This window comes from Bos taurus, chromosome 3 (genome assembly GCF_002263795.3).
Source record: "Bos taurus isolate L1 Dominette 01449 registration number 42190680 breed Hereford chromosome 3, ARS-UCD2.0, whole genome shotgun sequence".
NCBI lineage: Eukaryota > Metazoa > Chordata > Mammalia > Artiodactyla > Bovidae > Bos > Bos taurus.
Window position 1 is genome coordinate 12,757,412 of NC_037330.1, and position 23,592 is coordinate 12,781,003.

Genomic DNA, 23,592 nt, shown 5'->3' on the forward strand with positions numbered 1-23,592 from the left:
AGTGAAAAAGTTGGCTTACAGAAAACTAAAACATTCAGAAAACTAAGATCATAGCATCTAGTCCCATCACTTCATGGGAAATAGATGGGGAAACACTGGAAACAGTGTCAGACTTATTTTTGGGGGCTCCAAAATCATTGCAGATGGTGATTGCAGCCATGAAATTAAAAGATGCTTACTCCTTGGAAGGAAAGTTAAGACCAACTTAGATGGCATATTCAAAAGCAGAGACATTACTTTGTCAACAAAGGTCCATCTAGTTAAGGCTATGGCTTTTCCAGTGGTGATGTATGGATGTGAGAGTTGGACTGTGAAGAAAGCTGAGTGTTGAAGAATTGATGCTTTTGAACTGTGGTGTTGGAGAAGAGTCTTGAGAGTCCCTTGGACTGCAAGGAGATCCAACCAGTCCATCCTAAAGGAGATCAGTCCTGGGTGTTCATTGGAAGGACTGATGCAAAAGCTGAAACTCCAATACTTTGGCCACCTCATGTGAAGAGTTGACTCATTGGAAAAGGCTCTGATGCTGGGAGGGATTGGGGGAAGGAGGAGGAGGGAACAACAGAGGATGAGATGGCTGGATGGCATCACCGACTCGGTGGACATGAGTTTGAGTGAACTCCGGGAGTTGGTGATTGATAGGGAGGCCTGGCATGCTGTGATTCATGGGGTTGCAAACAGTCGGACACGACTAAGCGACTGAACTGAACTGAACTGAATCCTAGCATGAAGGACCATTCTCACGGCCTCATCTAAACCTGAGTACTTCTCAAAGGCACCATCTCCAAAGCCATCACACTAGGGTTAGAATCACTTCAGTTTATGAATTTTGGTGGAACACAATTCAGTCCATAGAATGGGCTGAAGTTGGCTAAGGTAGTGCTGTGTGCATGCTCAGTTGTGTCCGACTCTTTGTGACCCCAAGGACTGTAGCTCACTAGGTTCTGCTGTCCAGGGAATAGTACAGGCAAGAATACTGGAGTGGGCTGCCATTTCTTACTCCAGGGAGTCTTCCCGACCCAGGGATTGAACCCAAGCCTCTTGCATCTCCTGCGTTGGCAGATAGATTCTTTACCATTGTGCCACCTGATGCTGTGTGAGTGAGCCTAATGTGTGAGAGTGTCCCTGAAACTGGTCAAAGGGCCGTGAAATTTCTGAGGGTCTAGGGCATTAGAAAAGACCCTGATGCTGGGAAAGATTGAAGGCAGAAGGAGAAGGGGATGACAGATGATGAGATGATTGGATGGCATCACCAACTCGATGGATGTGATTTTGAGCAAGCTCCGGGAGTTGGTGATGGACAGGGAAGCCTAGCGTGCTGCAGTCCATGGGGTTGCAAAGAGTCAGACATGACTGAGCAACTGTACTGAACTGAGGGCATAATGTAAGGGCAATGAATAAGAGATAATACTTACATAGACATAGCACTTATCATATGTTAAAAAAAAAAGTGAAGTCACTCAGTCGTGTCCGACTCTTTGTGACCCCATGAACTGTAGCCTCCCAGAATCCTCCGTCCATGAGATTTTCCAGGCAAGAGTACTGGAGTGGGTTGCCATTTCCTTCTCCAGGGGATCTTCCCGACCCAGGGATCGAACCTGGGTCTCCCACATTGTAGGCAGACACTTTACCATCTGAGCCACCAGGGAAGTCCTATCATATGTTAAGAACCATTCAAAGCACTTTATTAACTCATTTTTATCCACCAACAATAGTACTGCTATAGTTACCGTTATCTCCATTTTACAGATAAGAAAACTGACAAACAGGGAAGATTAAATAAAGGTTGCTGGCCACACAGGTAGTAAAAAGAGGAATGTCTCTAACCTAACAGCCTGATTTTAGAGGTTATGCCTTCCTTTTTGTTGCTATTCCACTTATAGTGAGATATAATTGAAATACAACATCATGTAAGTTTACAGTATACAATAAAGTGATTTGCTGCATGTATATATTTCAAATTTATTACCACAAAAAAGTTAGTTAACACATCCATCACCTTACACAGTTGGAATTTTGTGAGTGTATGTGTGATAAGAACATTTATAATCTACTATTTTCAGTTCACTTCAGTTGCTCAGTCATGTCTGACTCTTTGCGACCCCATGGACTGCAGTACACTCGGCCTCCCTGTCCATAACCAACTCCCAGAGTTTACTCAAATTCATGTCCATTGAGTCAGTGATGCTACCCAACCATCTCATCCTCTGTCATCCCCTTCTCTTCCCGCCTTCAATCTTTCCCAGCATCCGGGTCATTTCAAATGAGTCAGCTCTTCGCATCAGGTGGCCAAAGTATTGGAGTTCCAGCTTCAACATCAGTCCTTCCAATGAATATTCAGGACTGATTTCCTTTAGTACGGACTGGTTGGATCTCCTTGCAGTCCAAGGGACTCTCAAGACTCTTCTCCAACTCCACAGGTCAAAAGTATCAATTCTTCAGCACTCAGCTTTCTTTATAGTCCAACTCTCACATTCATACATGACTACTGGAAAAACCATAGCCTTGACCAGATGGACCTTTGTTGGCAAAGTAATGTCTCTGCTTTTTAATATGCTGTCTAGGTTGGTCTATCTTAGCAATTTTCAAATATATTTACAATATATTCTTAGCTATAATCACCATTGTATATATCACATCCTCCAAACTTACTCATTTTATAACTGGAAGTTTGTATCCTTTGACCACCTTCACCCATTTCTCCCACCCTCCAGCCCCTACCCTTGGCAACCACCAATTCATTCTCTGTTTTTGTGTTTCTTTTTTTTTTTTTTGAAAGAGTCTATATGTAAGTGAGATCATAAAATATTTGTCTTGCCCTCTGTCTGACTTGTTGCACTTAGCATAATACCCTCAGGCTCCATACATGTTGTTGCAAATGGCAGAACTTTCTTTTTTATAGCTGTATAATAGTCTATCATATTCACATTCCATCATAATTGAATAGTGTGTGTTTGTTGTCGTTTAGTTGCTAAGTCATGTCTGACTCTTTTGTGACCCCATGGAGTGTAGCATACCACGCTCCTCTGTCCATGGGATTTCCCAGGCAAGAATACTGGAGTGGGTTGCCATTTCCTTCTGTAGGGGATCTTCCTGACCTAGAATCGAACGTGTGTCTCCAGTGTTGGCTTGTGCTTTGTCACTCAGTCGTGTCTGACTCTTTGTGACAAGTTGGACTGTAGCCCTGCATTGGCAGGGGGATTCTTTACCACTGAGCCACCAGGGAAACCCTACCGGGGTCCAGCCCCGGTTGGATCCAGGGATTCCCTCAGGAGGACGGCGTTGGCGAAAGGATAGCAAAGCGGAGAGAACAGAGGCTTGATCTAACTGGTTTATGCAGAAAGCCAATAAAATTCGTGACACCAAACTTGCTTTGACCATGGAGGCCACAGGCGCCCTCTCAAATAGCTGAAGGTGCCCCGCCTTAGGCACCTTCTCGAGTGGGTCTTAGAAGCCCAGGCAGTTAAGTGGTCTCAGAGGGCCCCCACGCTCCAAATTAGTCCTCCTGAAGGAAGAACAGAAAAGAAAAGGAGAGAAAAGGAAACAAGAACGACACAGGGAGACCAAGCCTGATGAGCAAGGCCCATAGCTTTATTTTCAAAAGGAGCTTTTATACCCTAAGTTGTACATAGAAGATAATAGGGGGTGCAAAGTCATGCAAGGTCAGCAGTCCTAGACCCTTATCGAAACCAGGCTTTCTTTCTGCACACTTATCATATACAAGCTTTAGGTGATTTACATCATCTTCTGGTCAGGAGACCTGTTAACATTCTTCTTCTGATAAAGATTAGTCAACCAGAAAAACTTATTTTCTCCAGAGGTGATTTTTCTTAAGGTTTGGCGCCACTCTCTGAAAGCACTAGGTAGAATTGCATTCCTATAGGGCAAAGGTGCAGTGGGGGATAATCAAGGGAAGAATTTATTAGCTCAAGGGTCTAAGGTTATTATTAACATTAAAGCTTTTACTTATTTTTCTATATACCAACTATGTTAATCAATACACTCCCAGGGACACAGTGGATAAGGGATATGGAAACTTGGCAGCAAGCATTAGCTCAACAAAGAAATCCTCTACTAGTTCTATTCTAACAATTTTAACTCTCTGAGAAGCTCTGAATTGTTAAAATATCTTAAGCTTCCTGTGCCTCTTATGGTTGGGAGGTTGTGAACAATCACATGCATAGCTGTAAGAGTTCAGAAACCTGTCAGGCAAGTTAGAAAGCTTTCTGAGGGATTTGAATTGGAGCACACCTATTATACCCTGGAGACTTATTAACTAGAGCTCTAAGTTGGTTTTCTTACAGAGAAAGGTGGTCAGGGATAGCCCTCCATAAATGTCAGAGGAGTAGGTGAAAGTCATAAAATAGTTAAACAGACAGATTCTTGTTTTGGGGTAGACGCTCAGGCAGGTCCAGGGGGGCCCCTTGAGTCCTGATTCACCTTTGCCTTCAGGGCCTCTCCACATGACCTTTGTCATGGGTGGGAACTCCCGTGCTGGCTCCCAGCATCTCCCCCTGTTTTATTTCTTAAGACAGCCAGATGCAATTCAGTCGCGAGCACTTTCTGTATCTATTCATACATCAATGATATTTAGGTTGCACATATCTTGGTTATTGTAAATAATATGGCGGTAAATATGGGGATGCAGATATCTCTTTGAGATAGTAATTCTGTTTTCTTTGGATATATACCCAGAAGTGGGGCTGCTAGATCATATAATAGTTCTTTTTTTCTTTTTTTAATTTTCTAGGAGTCTACATACTGCTTTTCACTGTGACTGCACCAATTTACATTCTCACCAACACTGTACAAGGGTTTTCTTCTCTCCTTGTCCTTACCAACACACTTCCTGTCTCCATTTTTTTGTTTGTTTTAGGGAATAAAGTTTATTTTGATGAAAAGTGTAAAACAAAATTAAAATTAAAATTGTGTACATTAGTAACATAACTCAACATGCTTAATTTGATATAAGTGTGACACATTTTCTTGCTTTCCTATGTTTTGCTAAATCACCATAACCTTGTTGTTGTTCAGTCATTAAGTCATGTTTGACTTTGCAACCCCATGGACTGTAGCAAGCCAGGCTTCAATATCTCCCAGAGTTTGCTCAAATTCAAGTCCAGTGGGTCAGTGATGCTGTCTAATCATCTCATCCTCTACTGACCCCTTCTCCTTTTGCCTTCTGTCTTTCCCAGCATCAGGGTCTTTTCCAGTGAGTCAGCTGTTTACATCAAGTGTAAAGCTCCAAAGTATTGGAGCTTCAGCTTCAGCATCAGTCCTTTCAATGAATATTCAGGGTTGGTTTCCTTTAGGATTGGCTCTGGTTTGGTCTCCTTGCAGTCCAAGGACACCATAACCTAGACTGCTTTATTAAAATAAGGCATGTAAACTTATTCTTAACTCTTTTGCTTATGCTCTGATTTCAAACAATTTTATTAAAAAAAAGGCCATTGTAACAGGTGTGAGGTGCTACCTCACTGTGGTTTTGATTTGCATTTCCCTGATGATTAGTGATGTTGAACACGTTTTCCTGTGCCTGTTGGCATTTGCATGTCTTCTTTGTAAAAATGACTATTCAGATCTTTTGTCCATTTTAAAATTATCATTTGAAGGTTTTTTTGGCTATAGAGTTGTATGACCTCCTCATATTATTACCAAGGACTTTTCCCCTATAATTTCTCCTAGAGGTTTTATGGTTTCTGTTCTTAAAGTCTTTAATACATTTCCAGTTAATTTTTGTGAGTGGTTTAAGGTGGAGGTCCAGTTTCATTCTTTTGCATGTGAATTAGCAAGTTTCCCCAGCACCATTTATTTAGAGATTATCTTTTCCACTGAGTATTTTTGACTCCTTTGACAGATATTAGTTGATGATATATTCACAGGTTTATGTCTGGACTCTTGATTCTATTCCACTGGTTCATGTTTCTCATGTTTTTTATGCCAATGCCAATTTCTTTTGTTTGTTCAAGCTTTGTTATATTGTTTGAAATCAGGAAGTGTAGAGCCTCCGGCTTTGTTCTTTTGTTGCAGGATTGCTTTAGCTATTTGGTGTCTTTTGTTATTCCATACAATTTTTTTTTTAATTTCTATAAAAAATGATGTTGGAATTTTGATAGGGATTGCATTAACTCTGTTTGGCTTCAATAGCTTTGAACAATATGGACATTTTAGCAATATTAATTCTTTCAATTCACCAACATGGGATTTCTTTCCATATATTTGTGTCTTCATTTGTTTAACCATATCTTATAGTTTTTAATATACAGATCTTTAATCTCTTTGATTAAATTTGCAATCAATAATAACTCTTTTATTGTTTTTGATGCTATTGAAAACAAGATTGTTTTCTTTATTTCTTCTTCAGATAATCCCTTGTTGTTGTATAGAGCACATCTGATTTTTGTATTGATATTGTATTCTGCAACTCTATGAATTAGTTAATTAGTTCTAACAGATTTTCTGGGAAGTCTTTAAGATTTTCTTTATTTAAGGTCACATCTTCCAACAGAGACAATTTTTTTTCTTCCTTTCCAATTTTGAGGCCTTTATTATTATTATTTTCTTGCCTGATTGGTCTGGCTAGAAATTCTAGAACAATGTTGAATAGGAGTGGAGAGAGGGCACCCTGGCCTTGGAGAATGTATCTGATGAAAAAAAATCAAAATTCTCCAACAATTTAGTCTATTCCTTCTATCAGTTTTTTCCCCCCACCTCTTCAAAGCACATAAGACTCAGGCTTCTAGGAGGAAGGAAACTGATGTCATTTCATTGTGGTGTCCCAGTTTATTATTTTAATGGAGAGCAATATCAGAGTTATTGTTGGTTCAACTAGTGCCCTAATCAGTGGAGATATTTGCTTTCTTTCTCAGGCATGTTGCTGTTCCAAGTTAGATTCTGCCAAGTCATCATCATAACATCTTTCCAGATGTCTAGGGGAAATTTCCAAATGGCCAAATTACAAGAGTACAGAATAGATAGACAACTGGTTAGATAGATAGACAGATGTAGTGTGTGTGTGCTCAGTCACTCAGTCATGTCCAACTCTTTTCAACCCCATGTACTATATAGCCTGCCAGTCTCCTCTGTCCAGGGAATTTTCCAGGCAAGAATACTAGAATGGGTTGCCTTCTACCGAAGAGATCTTCCTGACCCAGGGATCGGTTCCACAACTCTTGTGTCTCCTGCATTAGCAGGCAGATTCTTGACCAGTGAGCCACCTGGGAAACCATATATGTCCCTCCGAATATTAATGTCTGAAGTGAGGTGAGTGGGTCAGTGGAGGGAGCTGGCTTCCTTTTCTCCCCTTTGCCACAATCCCCTCAGATTCCTGCCTTCTGCCCCCACATGGTGAGTCACTTCCTGTCATATGCAGGCTCAGGACTGTGCTGCCCACAGTGGAAACCTGCTTCCTGTGCCACACAGTCCTAGTCCAGTCCTCAATGGCCCCCATGGGTCCTTGTCTGTTAGAGCCCTCCCTTTCCCAGGGTGCAGGACCCCAGCCAGGCCGAGGAAAGTTTCTAGGGCTTCAAGGCACCTCCAGGCTCTAGATCCCTCTCCCTGAGGCTCTCTCACACACTTTTTCTGTCCAGGCATTCCCGGGATTAAAAGAGGCCTTGTTGCGGGAGGAACCACTGGGGGATCACTCAGCATTCTCCTGGCTGTGGCCCTGCTGTTTTACTGCTGGTACCAGAGGAAACCGGGTTTGTGTTCTCTCTTACCTTTTGCTAACCTCCACAACCTGCCCCTGCCTCAGAAACCCCATTCATTGCAGCCTTGGAAACTGCCACATTACCATTCTCCACCTCACCACCCCAGTGCTAATAGATGGGCTCACCTGCTTTCTTCAAAAGGCAGTTTTCTTAACAGATGTCTAGTCTAATTTATGAAGCCTCAGGTGAAAGATGGGGAGGGAGAAGCCTCAGGTGAAAGATGGGGAGGGAATACACATTTTAATGTAAAGTTTCAAGAACTTCAAACAGTTTCCTTGGATAGTTTCTTTGGTCCAAACAGACTGGTCCACTAGATACTTCAGACCATCCTACATCCCCCATAAGTGGACAATCAAATAAAAGTTGAAAGGCCCTACGAAGAAATGACTGAGAATGGGAGCTGACTAATCTCTATCCTTCTTCCTCAGAGATGTCCTTGAGTCAAAGCCTGGGACCAGCATCTCATATTCCAATGGCTCCACTCTCTACAGGTCAGGCTACTGGCTCCCCCTCCACCCAGAGGAGAGTTTCTCCCAAGTACTGTCTGTTGTGCTTCCAAAGCCTTCTTGCTTTAACCCAGGTCAGGCTAGTTTCAGCTGGTGTAGAGGCATACACAAAAGCTTTTTCAGCTCTAGTGCAGTTACCCACATGCTTTAACTTTGTGTTTTGAGTGCATGCTCAGTCACGTCCCACTCTTTGTGACCCCATGGACTGTAGCCCCCCCAGGCTCCTCTGTCCATGGAATTTTCCAGGCAAGAATACTGGAGTGGGTAGCCCTTCCCTTCTCCAGGGGATCTTCCCTACCCAGGGATCAAATCCAGGTCTCCTGCATTGCAGGCAGATGCTCTACTGTCTGAGCCACCAGGGAAGCACAACTCTGTTTTTAACTTAATTCAACTCAACTCACCAGATCCTTCTGGGCACCTCCTGTGTATCCTGCACTCGGCTGGATGTACAGAGCTTTGGACCTCTGACCAAAGTGTCCTTAACAAGCCTGAGGTGAAGTCTGAGGTTCTGGGCATAACCACAGTTTCTTCTGGAAATCCACCTGTAGCCCCACACTACTCTGCAAGAAAAACAATTTGGTTGTATTTAGTATTTCCTAAGGTATATAAACACAGCCTTGAACCCTAATCAAGTCTCAGATGTTTGCATATTCAACACAGCAATGTGTAGCCCTGACCCCAGCAAGTTATGTGCTTGGTTCAGTTCTTTTTCACGAGAATCCAAGACTGCACTCACATTTGAATTGACTCTGTTAGCACATGGGCTTCCCTGGTAGCTCAGCTGATAAAGAGTCCATCTGCAATGCAGGTGACCCCAGTTTGATTCCTGGGTCTGCAAGTTCCCCTGGAGACCTAGGCTGCCCACTTAAGTATTCTTGTGCTTCCCTGGTGGTTCAGATGGGAAAGAATTCTCCTGCAATGTGGGAGACCTGGGTTTGATCCCTGGATTGGGAAGAACCCCTGGAGCAGGGCATGGCAACCCACCCCAGTATTCTTACCTGGAGAATAGCCCTGGACAGAGGAGCCTGGTGGGCTATGGGGTCGAAAGAGTCGGACACAACTGAGCACCGCACAGCACAGCACAGCACAGCACACAGCTCAGGTGGTACATGTGTGAAATATTTGAGGATGAGCTCCCTCTGCTGACACAAATCTGCCTTTGTTTTATTTGCAGGAGATGTCTTTCAGGGAGACACAATCAGGTGAGGTCTCAGCCTTCTGGTTTCCCAAGAATAAAATATGCAGAACTGTGGGGATACAAGATTAGGCCAAGTGATTTCTCTATGTTCCTGTGGCTTGATGCTCCCACTTTCACATTCTTTAAAATGGCCATAATCACAGCTTCTTAGAATCCTTCTAATAGTGTATACAATGGATTTTCCCACATAAATAGATCAGTTTCTTATTTCAAATTTACCCATTCCATTAAATGGATGATACTAAAGGTTATAGATTTTCTAGGTTGGCACAAAATATTTCTGGTGCAAATAGTCCTATAGTTAGACCACATGTTACTATAACTGTATAAAATGATTGTTAGTCCTAGATTTTACAGTGGGGTCTCAGCTTCTACTAATCCTCTTTTTGTCCCAAATGTGCTTACTTACTCATCAAATTTTGTGTTTTTAAGTTTGGTTTGGTAAATATGGTCTTGTTCTTCTATCTGTGTCAGTGTCTCGGTCTTAGGACATAGTCAGGGTCTTGGATCATGGATTATGTCTAATTGCTTCTTGAATTATCCAGGCAGAATGCTGTGAAGACACTTCCTCCTGATGATGAGGCTGGGTTTTGTTTGTTTGTTTGTTTTTTACCAATTGAGAGTGACCATTCTATTTACGAGATGATCATTTCTATGACGTCAAAGACTCTTCTGGCCTCGTTCTGCTGACTTCTCCCTACTCTTTTTTTTTCTCTATCCGACTTTCATGTATAGTGTAATGTTCCAAGGATGATCAGTGTTTCTATGCCTTACAGGAGACCCCTGACCTTAGGCCCACCAGGACCCCTCAACCCCATGTGCCCTGCCCCTGTGGAGCTGCAGCAGTTGTACATCAATGGTGAGGACTCCCTGGTAGGAAGCTGTTCTGGGCCTGAGCCAGAGAAAGATACTTGTTTTGAGGCCTGGCAAAAGGCCCTGGTCTCCCTAAGTATCCCAGACATTCATGGTAAACTATTGTTTATGAAGAAGCATCTGTAGCATGCCCCAGTGACTGGCACTGCTTACAAAGTGTTGTTTTTTTTTTTTTCTTCTCAGTGCATCCCAGAGAAAGAGACTTGGTATATTCTGAGATCCAGATTACGCAGCCTGGGGCAGAAGGGGAAGGTATGTTACTGGGGAGAGATTCTGGCTTCAAATTGCATTCATTCATTTGACACATGTTTGCTGAGTCTCCTTTGAGTAAAGGGAGTGAATGAGTGATCAAAACAGATTAAAAATCCCTACAGTAGTGCTTAGATTCCAAAGAAAGAGGACAGATACAGAAAGCTATGTAGCATCTTTCCTGATGTCAGAACAAAAATTAAACATTCTTCTAATAGACATTGTAATCATGAGGGTATATGTTCAAAGTTTACCTGAAAGTAATGAATGAATTATTGCAAAGCACCTACCATGTGATAAGAATATTATCATTATAATATATAAATATTAATATGTGTAATATATACACATTTAGTTAATCTATATAACAACCCTGTGTAACCCACATACTCAGCAAGCAAGACTCATGACTTACTTACAAAAATTTTCTGTCCCCCACTGTGTCTTTAAACTTTCTTCTGTGAGAGGTTTTCCTGGGCACTTGGGTTGAAAATTCTGGCAACCAAAGGCTTTTCAACACATTCTCCATTCTCTTAGGTGATAGACAGTAGGTGGACACTTTATGTCACAGTCTTGTAGTCTCTTACTTAGTAAGTAAGTAAGTAAGTCTTTTACTTTAGTAAGTAAATAGAACTCCAAGTTTGAAGATGGTTAATCAGAACTTTCTCCTCACCTAGCGCAGGCAGGTTTCAGAATGAAGCTGGCAACAGTGTGGGTGATGGGGAGGACCAGGCAGAGTTGGCTTCTTCCCTATTTCTTGGGTTGACTTCCCCTAACTAGCTTGGGGAAAGGAGTGGGAAAGAAGTTACTCCAACTGGTACTGTGGAAGCTGGCTTCTGCCTTCCTGAGATGAGAGATACTTAAGTGGGCACAGGTGAGGCATTTCTAATTCCATGAGTTGTTTCTTGCTCCTTCACTGGCCTCACCTCCAATCAGTCACATCCAACTTCCTGCTGCTGGAGTCCCTTGGTACCTGGAGGCTTTATTGAACAGGACTTAAGGTGACCACACTTCTGCTTGTTCTGTCTCCCATGTGGACCACATCTGTACCTGGGGACACCTAAGAATTTCAGGTCCTAGCTGGCCCAGCAGATTTCTTTTGATCCCACCACTTGTTGTGAGTTAGAACTCTCAATGCTCCTGACAAGGGGTGTTGAAATATTTTTTAATTGTAATCTGCAGTAATAAATACAAGCTGTGTAAAAAAAAAAAGAAATATAAGTTGTACTGTTAAGAAATGTGAATGTGCACATATATATGCACACACACATACCTAAACCAAAAGTTTTAGGAGATAATACTTAGTGTGATGCACTCAATTTTCTATTCTACTCAAATTGATTGTTTTAATCAACTTTATGGAGGAATCAACAATATAAAATATAATTCACCACTTTTAAATGCACATTCAAATTATTTTAACAAATGTATCCATTCACAGAACCACCACCACAATCACACTGTGATGTGTGAACATTTCCAGAAGCCCAGAAAATCCTTTCATACTCCTTTGCAGTTAATCTCCCTCCAGCTTCACCCTTGACAATTACTGATCTGCCTTCTGTCCTATAGTTTGCTATTCTATAATTTCACATAAACAGATTCTTATATAATGCAGTCCTTTTGTTTGGCTTCTTTCACTTAACACAATGTTTTGAAACTCATCCACATTCTAGCATAAGTAGTTCACTAATTTTTTGACATGTAAAAAGCTATGCCTATTTAATATATACAGCTCATGAGTTTGGGGATGAATCAACACCACAGAAATTGTCACTACCATTAAGCCCATAGATATATGCACCATTTTCCAAAGTTTTCTTTCACACCCTTTATGATGATAATGATGATGTGTCGTAAGGACACTTAACATAAAATTTACCTTCTTACTAATTTTAAGTATACAATAAAATATAGTTAGTGATTGCAATATGTAGCTCAGTTGCTAAGTCATGTCCAAATCTTTGCTACCCCATGAACTACAACATGCCAGGCTTCCCTGTCCTTCTCTATCTCCTGGAGTTTCCTCAAACTTATGTGCGCTGATGTCATCCAACCATCTCATCCTCTGTTGCCCTCTTCTCCTCCTACCTTCAATCTTCCCCAGCTTCAGGGTCTTTTCCAGTGAGTCACTTCTTCACATTAGATGGCCAAATGATCGGAGCTTCAGCATCAGTCCTTCCAATGAATATTCAAAATTGAATTCCTTTAGAATTGACTGGTTTGATCTCCTTGCAGTCCAAGGGACTCTCAAGAGTCTTCTTCAGCATCACAGCTTGAAAGCATCAATTCTTTGGCATTCAGCCTTCTTTATGGGCCAACTCTCACATACATGACTACTGGAAAAACTATAGCTTTGACTAGATGTACATTTGTTGGCAAAGTTTTTTTTTTTTTTTTTTTTAAACTTTACATAATTGTATTAGTTTTGCCAAATATCAAAATGAATCCACCACAGGTATACATGTGTTCCCCATCCTGAACCCTCCTCCTTCTTCCCTCCCCATACCATCCCTCTGGGTCATCCCAGTGCACTAGCCCCAAGCATCCAGTATCGTGCATCGAACCTGGACTGGCATCTCGTTTCATACATGATATTTTACATGTTTCAAAGCCATTCTCCCAAATCTTCCCACCCTCTCCCTCTCCCACAGAGTCCATAAGACTGTTCTATACATCACTGTCTCTTTTGCTGTCTCGTACACAGGGTTATTGTTACCATCTTTCTAAATTCCATATATATACGTTTGTATACTGTATTGGTGTTTTTCTTTCTGGCTTACTTCACTCTGTATAATAGGCTCCAGTTTCATCTACCTCAGTGGAACTGATTCAAATGTATTCTTTTTAATGGCTGAGTAATACTCCATTGTGTATATGAACCACAGCTTTCTTATCCATTCATCTGCTGATGGACATCTAGGTTGCTTCCATGTCCTGGCTATTATAAACAGTGCTGCGATGAACATTGGGGTACACATGTCTCTTTCCCTTCTGGTTTCCTCAGTGTGTATGCCCAGCAGTGGGATTGCTGGATCATAAGGCAGTTCTATTTCCAGTTTTTTAAGGAATCTCCACACTGTTCTCCATAGTGGCTGTACTAGTTTGCATTCCCACCAACAGTGTAAGAGGGTTCCCTTTTCTCCACACCCTCTCCAGCATTTATTATTTGTAGACTTTTGGATCACAGCCATTCTGACTGGTGTGAAATGGTGCCTCATGGTGGTTTTGATTTGCATTTCTGTGATAATGAGTGATGTTGAGCATCTTTTCATGTGTTTGTTAGCCATCTGTATGTCTTCTTTGGAGAAATGTCTATTTAGTTCTTTGGGCCATTTTTTGATTGGGTCGTTTATTTTTCTGAAGTTGAGCTGTAGGAGTTGCTTGTATATTTTTGAGATCAGTTGTTTGTCAGTTGCTTCATTTGCTATTATTTTCTCCCATTCTGAAGTCTGTCTCTTCACCTTGCTAATAGTTTCCTTTGATGTGCAGAAGCTTTTAAGGCTAATTAGGTCCCATTTGTTTATTTTTGCTTTTATTTCCAATATTCTGGGAGGTGGGTCATAGAGGATCCTGCTGTGGTGTATGTCAGAGAGTGTTTTGCCTATGTTCTCCTCTAGGAGTTTTAGAGTTTCTGGTCTTATGTTTAGATCTTTAATCCATTTTGAGTTTATTTTTGTGTATGGTGTTAGAAAGTGTTCTAGTTTCATTCTTTTACACGTGGTTGACCAGATTTCCCAGCACCACTTGTTAAAGAGATTGTCTTTAATCCATTGTATATTCTTGCCTCCTTTGTCAAAGATAAGGTGTCCATATTGTTGGCAAAGTTATATCTCTGCTTTTTAATATGCTTTCTAGGTTTAATATGCTTTCTTCCAAGGAGCAAGTGTCTGAATTTCATGGCTGCAGTCATCATTGCAGTGATTTTGGAGCCCAAGAAAATAAAGTTTCTCACTGTTTCCACTTTTCCCCCTTCTTTTTGCCATGAAGTGATGGGACTGGATGCCATGATCTTAGTTTTTTGAATGTTGAGTTTTAGGACAGCTTTCTCTATTCTTCTCTTTCATCTTCATCAAGAGGTTCTTTAGTTCCTTTTTGCATTCTGCCATTAAAGTGATATCATCTGCATATCTGAGGTCAATATTTCTCCCAGCAATCTTGATATTCCAGCTTGTGCTTCATCCATCTCGGCATTTCACATGATGTACTCTGCATTTAAGTTAATTAAGCAGAGTTACAATATACCACCTAGATGTACTCCTTTCCCAATTTTGAACCAGTCTGTTGTTCCATGTCTGGATCTAACTGTTGCTTCTTGTCCTACATACAGACTTCTCAGGATACAGGTAAGGTGGTCTGATAATCCCATCTCTTTAAGAATTTTCCACAGTTTCTTGTGATCCACACAGTCAAAGCCTTTAGCATAGTCAATGAAGCAGAAAGATTTTTTTTTGCAATTCCTTTTCTTTTTCTTAGAGAAGGAATTGGCAACCCACTCCAGTACTCTTGCCTGGAAAATCCCATGGATGGAGGAACCTGGTAGGCTACAGTCCATGGGGTCGTGAAGAGTCGGACATGACTGAATGACTTCACTTTCACTTTATGATCCAGCAGATGTTGGAAATTTGATCTCTAGTTCCTCTGCCTTTTCTAAATCCAGCTTGTACATCTGGAAGTTCTAGGTTCATGTACTGCTGAAGCCTAGCTTGAAGGATTTTGAGCATAATCTTGCTAACATGTGAAATGAGGGCAATTGTACAAGAGTTTGAACATTCTTTGGCATTGTCCTTTTTTGGGATTGGAATGAAAGCTGACCTTTCCCAGTCCTGTGGCCACTGTTGAATTTTCCATATTTGCTGGCATATTGCAGATAAGGCAATGGCAACCCATTCCAGTACTCTTGCCTGGAAAATCCCAGGGACAGAGGAGCCTGGTAGGCTGCAGTCCATGGGGTCGCTAGGAGTCAGACACAACTGAGCGACTTCACTTTCACTTTTCACTTTCATGCATTGGAGAAGGAAATGGCAACCCACTCCAGTGTTCTTGCCTGGAGAATCCCAGGGATGGGGTGGGGGTGGGGGGGCGCTGGTGGGCTGCCGTCTATGGGGTCGAACAGAGTTGGACACGACTGAAGCGACTTAGCAGCAGCAGCTGGCATATTGAGTGCAGCTCTTTAACAGCATCATCTTTTAGGATTTGAAGTGGCTCAGCTGGAATTCCGTCACCTCCACTAGCTTTGTTCGTAGTAATGCTTCCTAAGGTCCACTTGACTTCACATTTCAGGATGTCTGGCTCTAGGTGAGTGACCACACCATCGTGGTTATCTGGGTCATTAAGAGTTTTTTTGTACAGTTCTTGTGTATATTCTTGCCACCTTTTCTTAATCTCTTCTGTTTCTATTAGGTCCTTGCTGTTTCTGTCCTTTATTGTGCCCATATTTGCATGAAATATTCCCTGATATCTCTAATATTCTTGAAGAGATCTCTAGTTTTTCCCATCTATTATTTTCCTTTATTTCTTTGCACTGTTTCCTTAAGAAGACCTTCTTATCTCCCCTTGTTATTCTCTGTGACTCTGCATTCAGTTGGGTATATCTTTTCCTTTCTCCTTTGCCTTCCACTTCTCTTCTTACTACACAGTATATCTCCAGAACGTATTCATCCTTGATAACTCAAACTTTGCACCTTTTGAGCCTTACTTCTAGTTTCCTTTCCCCAAGCTCCTTGTAACCACCATTCTACTCTGCTTCTGTGAGTTTGAAAAAATACAGTGTTTGTCCTTCTGTATCTGGCTTATTTTTCTTAGCATAATGTCTTCCAGATCCAACTGTGTTGTCACAAATGACAGGATTTCCTTCTTTCTTAAGGTGGAATAATATTCCATTGTATATGTGTGTGTATGTCTGTGTGTGTGTATAATATTTCAGTTTTCATTCATCCATCAATAAACTTTTAAGTTGTTTCTATATCTTGCTGTGATCTAGTCAAGATCCTGATTTCACTTCCTTTGGATATGTATTTAGAAGTGGAATTGCTGGATCATACAGTAGTTTCATTTTTAACTTTTTAAGAAACTCCATACAGTTTTCCATATTAACAGTACCAATTTACACTCTCACTGACAGTGTTCCAGAATTCCTTTTTCTCCACATCCTTGCCAACTCTTGGTATCTTTTATCTTTTTAATGATAGCCATCCTAACAGGTGTGATGTGATATCTCACTCTGGTTTTGATTCCACTGATGATTACTGATGTTGAGCACCTTTTCAATAACTGCTGACCATTTGTATGTCTTCTTTAGAGAAACAACTCTTCAGATCCTTTGCCCATTTTAAAATTGGGTTATTATTATTGTTAGTTTAGCTGTTGAGTTGTATGAATTCCTTATATATTTTGCATATGAATCTCTTATCTGATAATATGGTTTGCAAGTGTTTTCTTCCATCTTGTATGCTGCCTTTCAGTATCCTTGTGTCTAGTAGAAATTTCAATTGTAAGCTGATCCTGAACTTGGTTTACAAATGAGGTTAAAGACTTCTGCAAGGTCCCAAATCCAATGAAGACTAAGTCTTCTGTTTTACTATAATATTTGCTGCATATAGTGCCTATTGCTATATTTGACTAATGCATATCCTCTGAACACCTGCTTTGTCTGTCACTGATTTCTCAGCCATCCTCACTAATCAGGATCTTTTGAATGATAGAATTAGAATTGCCACCAATTTGATTGGGTTAATTGGGTGCTTATTATCAAGTTACCCTGATCAGTTGCTGTTCTTCACACTCTGTCTTTGACATATTTGTCAAAACACCCTTGAAGCTGAGCACTCTATTGGTGGATGAGTTATATTTCAGGCACTCTCTGTGTTGATGATCTGTAGCAATATTTCTTCACCAGTGCCTGAGTGTTTGCATGAAGGCCCTGAAATTGCATGCAAAGTTCCTTTGATGTGTCTATTATTCCAGGGAGAGAGTACATAGCTTCTATTCGGTCATTAAAAAGATCTGTAACCCCAAAAGATCCATGGAAAAAATATGATGAAAAATAGAGTATCCCAGGATGTATCCTTTTCCCCAGGCTCTATCCCTCCATAAAATTACTATATAGTTCTCATGATTCTATCTGCTCTGAGATTCTTTATGTCTAATAAGGAGGATGTGAGAAATGGTGTGATCACTGACCTAGAGCCAGACATCCTGGAATGTGAAGTCAAGTGGGCCTTAGAAAGCATCACTACGAACAAAGCTAGTGGAGGTGATGGAATTCTAGTTGAGCTCTTGCAAGTCCTGAAAGATGATGCTGTGAAAGTGCTGCACTCAATGTGCCAGCAAATTTGGAAAACTCAGCAGTGGCCACAGGACTGGAAAAGGTCAGTTTTCATTCCAATCCCAAAGAAAGGCAATGCCAAAGAATGCTCAAACTACCACACAATTGCACTCATCTCACATACCAGTAAAGGAATGCTCAAAATTCTCCAAGCCAGGCTTCAGCAATATGTGAACCGTGAACTTCCTGATGTTCAAGCTGGTTTGAGAAAAGGCAGAGGAACCAGAGACCAAATTGCCAACATCCGCTGGATAATGGAAAAAGCAAGCGAGTTCCAGAAAAACATCTATTTCTGCTTTATTGACTATGCCAAAGCCTTTGACTGTGTGGATTACAAGAAACTGTGGAAAATTCTGAAAGAGATGGGAAACCAGACCACCTGACCTGCCTCTTGAGAAACCTATATGCAGGTCAGGAAGCAATAGTTAGAACTGGGCATGGAATGACAGACTGGTTCTAAATAGGAAAAGGAGTGCGTCAAGGCTGTATATTGTCACCCTGCTTATTTAACTTCTATGTGGAGTACATCATGAGAAACACTGGACTGGAAGAAGCACAAGCTGGAATCAAGATTGCTGGGAGAAATATCAATAACCTCAGATATGCAGATGACACCACCCTTATGGCAGAAAGTGAAGAGGAACTAAAAAGCCTCTTGATGAAAGTGAAAGCGGAGAGTGAAAAAGTTGGCTTAAAGCTCAACATTCAGGAAACTAAGATCATGGCATCTGGTCCCATCATTTCATGGGAAATAGATGGGGAAACAGTGGAAACAGTGTCAGACTTTATTTTTTGGGGTTCCAAAATCACTGCAGATGGTGATTGCAGCCATGAAATTAAAAGGCGCCTACTCCTTGGAAGGAAAGTTATGACCAACCTAGATAGCATATTCAAAAGCAGAGACATTACTTTGCCCACAAAGGTTCGTCTAGTCAAGGCTATGGTTTTTCCTGTGGTCATGTATGGATGTGAGAGTTGGACTGTGAAGAAGGCTGAGTGCCGAAGAATTGATGCTTTTGAACTGTGGTGTTGGAGAAGACTCTTGAGAGTCCCTTAGACTGCAAGGAGATCCAACCAGTCCATTCTGAAGGAGATCAGCCCTGGGATTTCTTTAGAGGGAATGATGCTGAAGCTGAAACTCCAGTACTTTGGCCACCTCATGCGAAGAGTTGACTCATTGGAAAAGACTCTGATGCTGGGAGGGATTGGGGGCAGGAGGAGAAGGGGATGACAGAGGATGGCTGGATGGCATCACTGACTCAATGGATGTAAGTCTGCGTGAACTCTGGGAGTTGGTGCTGGACAGGGAGGCCTGGCGTGCTGCGATTCATGGGGTCGCAAAGAGTCGGACACGACTGAGTGACTGAACTGAACTGAACTGAAAGTTTTCTCTTACTGTGGTTCCACCTCCAAGAAACTTTGGCAATCAAATCAAAACCAGAACATGATAATATAAGACAGTTTTTCCCTCAGGGAATACATTTAAAGGATTCTAGTGTGAACTTGCAGAAAAAGCAGGGGTTGGACTTTGCGATTGGTGAGATGGAGGTGCTGTAAATTAAGAGAGGCAATAATTGAAACTAAGAGAGAAATTATCTCTTAGCATCTGTAAAGAAAGGGAGTGAGGTTTCTCTTTGTGGTATTGAGGGAGAACTTTATAGATCAATGGAGCTTGCAAAGAACATCCAGAGGGTTGGGTAAAGAAATGGTAAAACAAGATCATGTGTGTTGTAGGAGGTGTTAGGTGGCAGAGAAGAGAAAATGAGAATCAATGCAGACAGCCCAATGACTCCCAGATTCTGGGAAATAAGCTAGAAGACTGGGTTTGGAGTGGATCCAAACATTCATCACCCTGTGGTTTTCTTTTTCTCCACAGCCAATACGTTCAGAACATCTCTAGAGGACCAGGTGAGTTTCATTTCCTGACTGTTTTTCTCTCCCACTACTACCTATCACCCCACATTCCCTCTCCTTCCAGTTCTTCTTCTATCTTTTTTCCACCCCAGCAGATCTCAATTGTCTACTCTGAAGTGAAGACACAGCTCTGAGATGATTCAGCTGGAAAGGTCAGCTCTAAAGATGAAGATGCCAAGGAAAGTTATCAGAATATCCTACTTATACGACTTGTCTCTGATCCAAAGACCCAGCTTAGTGCAGTTCTTGAGGACTCTGGAGCGACCATCTAGTTCCAGCTTTCCAGTTCTTCTTGCCCATGTGCATTCACTCCAAGGACTTCTGATTCATCCAGTCTGAGGCAGTGATGGGAAGACCCCTCAGAGACTACACTGAAATGACCAAGATCCATGGTCAAGAGAAAAGCCTATATACCTTCTCTGAGCCTAATCTAATGTGCTCCTTACTGTCTGATTTCAGGAGAGGGAGAAAGACTGCTGTAGAAAAACAGAAGGACAAATTTTGGAGAATTGGGATTTCTACCTAGATAGAAAAGACTGAGTGAATCAGGTCTCTGTTTAATACATATTCAGCAACTCTCCCTGTGGGGAATAGGTTGCTTCAATTGGTTTCACTATGAGTGGCTGCCTGCATACTTCACAAGCAAAGCACAGGTCCATCCCTCCTGCTTACACTGCCTGTCAGGATTCAGTTGCAGACAAAAGAATCCATTTCAAGTGGTTTACAGATAAAGGAATTAAAAAATTTATATCAGCTACTTTGAAAAATCATTTGAAGAGCTGGAGAAGCAGGCTCCAGACTGAGCTTCCAAAAGCAAAACCTGATTTCATTAATGTTATTAGGGGCAAAGATTTTTAACACTGGAGACAAGAAATACAACAAATATAAAAAGTTAAGTAACAACCTGGAAAACCTAAATTTGAATTGGAAATGTCAGTACAAACTGATGACAAAAACTGCTCATTTTAAAAATGTTATCTATTTCTGAGGTCATCCACCAGAAAGGTCTAGAAATAATTAATAATTCAGTAACAATGAGCATCCATTGCACATGCTGTAGTCTCTAAATACTTTTTCCTATTCAAAGAATATAGAGCCACCTTTCTTGTAGGAGCTGTATCTTTGAGTTATCAAATAGGTGATGTTAGAATAATTCTTCCAATAAATGAAGAAGGACTGAAAGAAATAGAAGGCAACTATTTTGTGTGAATGTTTCATGCTACACCTAATGATCAAGTTGATATAAAAAAAACCCAGCCTAATATTATAGGCCTCCTAGTGGAAGTATTCAATACCACCTACAAAGTATTTAAGCCTGAATTATCAGAAGTAAATCTATTGAAGTCTCTAGATCTAACTACCAGTTTATAGGAAATACAGTGGACAAAGGATTTTGTTAAATAGCACCATGGGATTTTGATCAGAAAAATCTAAACTATGGAAAAATTCTAAAGGATAAATGATCTGGTTTCTTTAACAAAAAAAGAAAGGAGAAAGGGAAGACTTATAAATTAAATGATACTTAAGACATGTCAGTCAAAAGGAATGAGTGGGTCTTGCCTCAAACAAATCAAGTTTAAAAAGAATTACTTATGGAATACTAAATGAAATTTATACATTAATATGAAGAAATTATGTTTGGATAATTTATATGTTTGAAGAATTTATGTTTTGGGTATAAATGATAGTATTATGGTTATGTTTTTATTAAAAATATTCATCTTTTACTTAATACTGAAGTATTTGTACATTAAATATTATGATTTTGCTTGAAATAATCCAATAAGAGTTGGGTGGGCAGGAAGTGGATAGAGGTACAGATAAAGCAAGATTGGTCATGTGAGCACCATTTCTGAAGCTGGATGATAGGTATGTAAAGGGAGGAAGTAGAGCTTATACTAGCCTCTTTGTATGTCTTAAATTTTGATGATAAAAAGTTAAGCATTGCATTGTACATATGTACCACAGCTTCTTTACCCAATGGATCTCTAGGTTGTTTCGTGTCCTAGCTACAGTAAATAGTGCTGCAAGGAACATTGGCGTACATGTGTCTTTTACAATTATGATTTTCTCAGGGTAGCCCAGTAGTGGGATTGTTGGGTCATATCGTAGTTTTATTCCTAGTTTTTTAAGGACACTCCATACTGGCTTCGATAGTGGCTGTATCAGTTTGCATTTCCACCAACAATGATAGAGGGTTCCCTTTTCTCCACATTCTCTCCAGCATTTATTGTTTGTAGATTTTTTGATGATGGCTATTCTGACCTGTGTGAGGTGAGTTCACATTGTAGTTTGATTTGCATTTCTCTAATAATGAGCAATGTTCAGCATCTTTTCATGTGTTCATTAGCCATCTGTATGTCTTCTTTGAACATTGCTCAGTCATAAAAAGGAACACATTTGAGTCAATGTTAATGAGGTGGATGAACCTAGAGCCTATTATACAGAGTGAAGTAAGTCAGAAAGAGAAAAACAAATATGTAAAGTATGTAAAAGCCATATGTAAAGTAGATAGCCAGTAGGAATTGTTGTATGATTGAGAGAACTCAAACCAGGGCTCTGTGACAAGCTGGAGGGGTGGGATGGGCTGGGAGGGAGGTTCAAGAGGGAGAAGACATATGCACACTTATGGCTGAATCATGTTGATGTATGGCAGAAATGGACACAGTAGTGTAAAGCAATATCCTCCAATTAAAAATAAATAAAATTTAAAAAGATAATAAGACCTAGGGTGGACGGGATAGTTAAGGAGTTTGGGATGGGCATGTACACACTGCTATATTTAAAATGTATAGCTGACAATGTCCTACTGTGAATAGCATGGGAAACTCTGCTCAATGTTATGTGGCAGCCTAGATGGAAGGAGAGTCTGGGGGGAGAACAGATACATGTATATGTGTTGCTGAGTTCCTTTGCTGTCTAGTTGAAACTATAATATGCATTAATATTGGCTATACTCCAATACAAAATAAAAAGTTAAAAAGAATGTTAAGCACTCCCAATCTCCCATACTCTGCTTTACTTTTATCCCTCAAGCATTTATCACTTTAAAATATACCATACAATTTGCTTATGTACTATGCTTATTGTATGTCAGTCCTCTGGAAAGTAAATTAAGGGAAACAACGTTTGTCTTTTTCATTCACTGACACATCCCAAGCACCTAGAACTATGCTTGATACATTCTAGGTGCTTAATAAATACTTTTGAATATCTGAATTGCCTATTTTATTCTAAAATATCTGCCATGACAGTTCTTTTAGAATGGTGTGTGTGTGTGTGTATGTGTGTGTACTTTTAGTGTAGCTAGTAAAAGCAGTGTATCAAAATGAATATGGGTTTTAAATCCAAAAGATTTTAGTTCAAGACTTGAATTGCCACTTATAATTTCTTAGATAAATTATATACATTTTTTGCATCTAATTTCCCTCTATGCAAAATGAAGATACTATGTACCTCATGGGCTTCCCAAGTAGTAAGAACTGATAGCTTATGATGAACGATGGTGAATTTGTGGTCTCCGAAGAAGATTTAGCTTTGGGACCAGGCATCAGGCTTGATCACTCAACAGCTTTTGTGTAGCAGAGTTTTATTAAAGTGAAAAAGGAACAGAGAAAGCTTCTGACATAGACATCAGGAAGGGACTGGAGAGTGCCCCCATTCTTAGTCTTAGCAAGAGAGTTATTTACTTTTAATTGTTTATTACAATAAATCAAAAGGATGTCTCAAGGTTGTAAAGATATTACTAGATCTATTTCCACAATATACATTTTAAGACAACAGGATTAGTCAGAAGGTTTTCAGGAAAGAGAAACATGT

At 40.6% G+C, this 23,592-nt stretch overlaps 1 protein-coding gene across 2 annotated transcripts in view; it reads left to right on the forward strand.

Annotated features, from left to right (window-relative positions):
* FCRL4 (Fc receptor like 4) overlaps positions 1 to 22,992 on the forward strand; it is a 48,489-nt gene extending 25,497 nt beyond the window's left edge. The window contains exons 7-13 of one of the 2 annotated variants that reach the window (XM_002685957.7): positions 7,587 to 7,697; positions 8,135 to 8,197; positions 9,387 to 9,414; positions 10,187 to 10,269; positions 10,467 to 10,535; positions 19,736 to 19,767; positions 19,866 to 22,992. In XM_002685957.7, the coding sequence (XP_002686003.3) occupies positions 7,587 to 7,697; positions 8,135 to 8,197; positions 9,387 to 9,414; positions 10,187 to 10,269; positions 10,467 to 10,535; positions 19,736 to 19,767; positions 19,866 to 19,907 (428 nt within the window). In that variant the 3' untranslated portion in view covers positions 19,908 to 22,992. The remainder of the gene's footprint in view (positions 1 to 7,586; positions 7,698 to 8,134; positions 8,198 to 9,386; positions 9,415 to 10,186; positions 10,270 to 10,466; positions 10,536 to 19,735; positions 19,768 to 19,865) is intronic. The other variant, XM_015461839.3, reaches the window with a different exon arrangement.
* Positions 22,993 to 23,592: the final 600 nt, after the last annotated feature.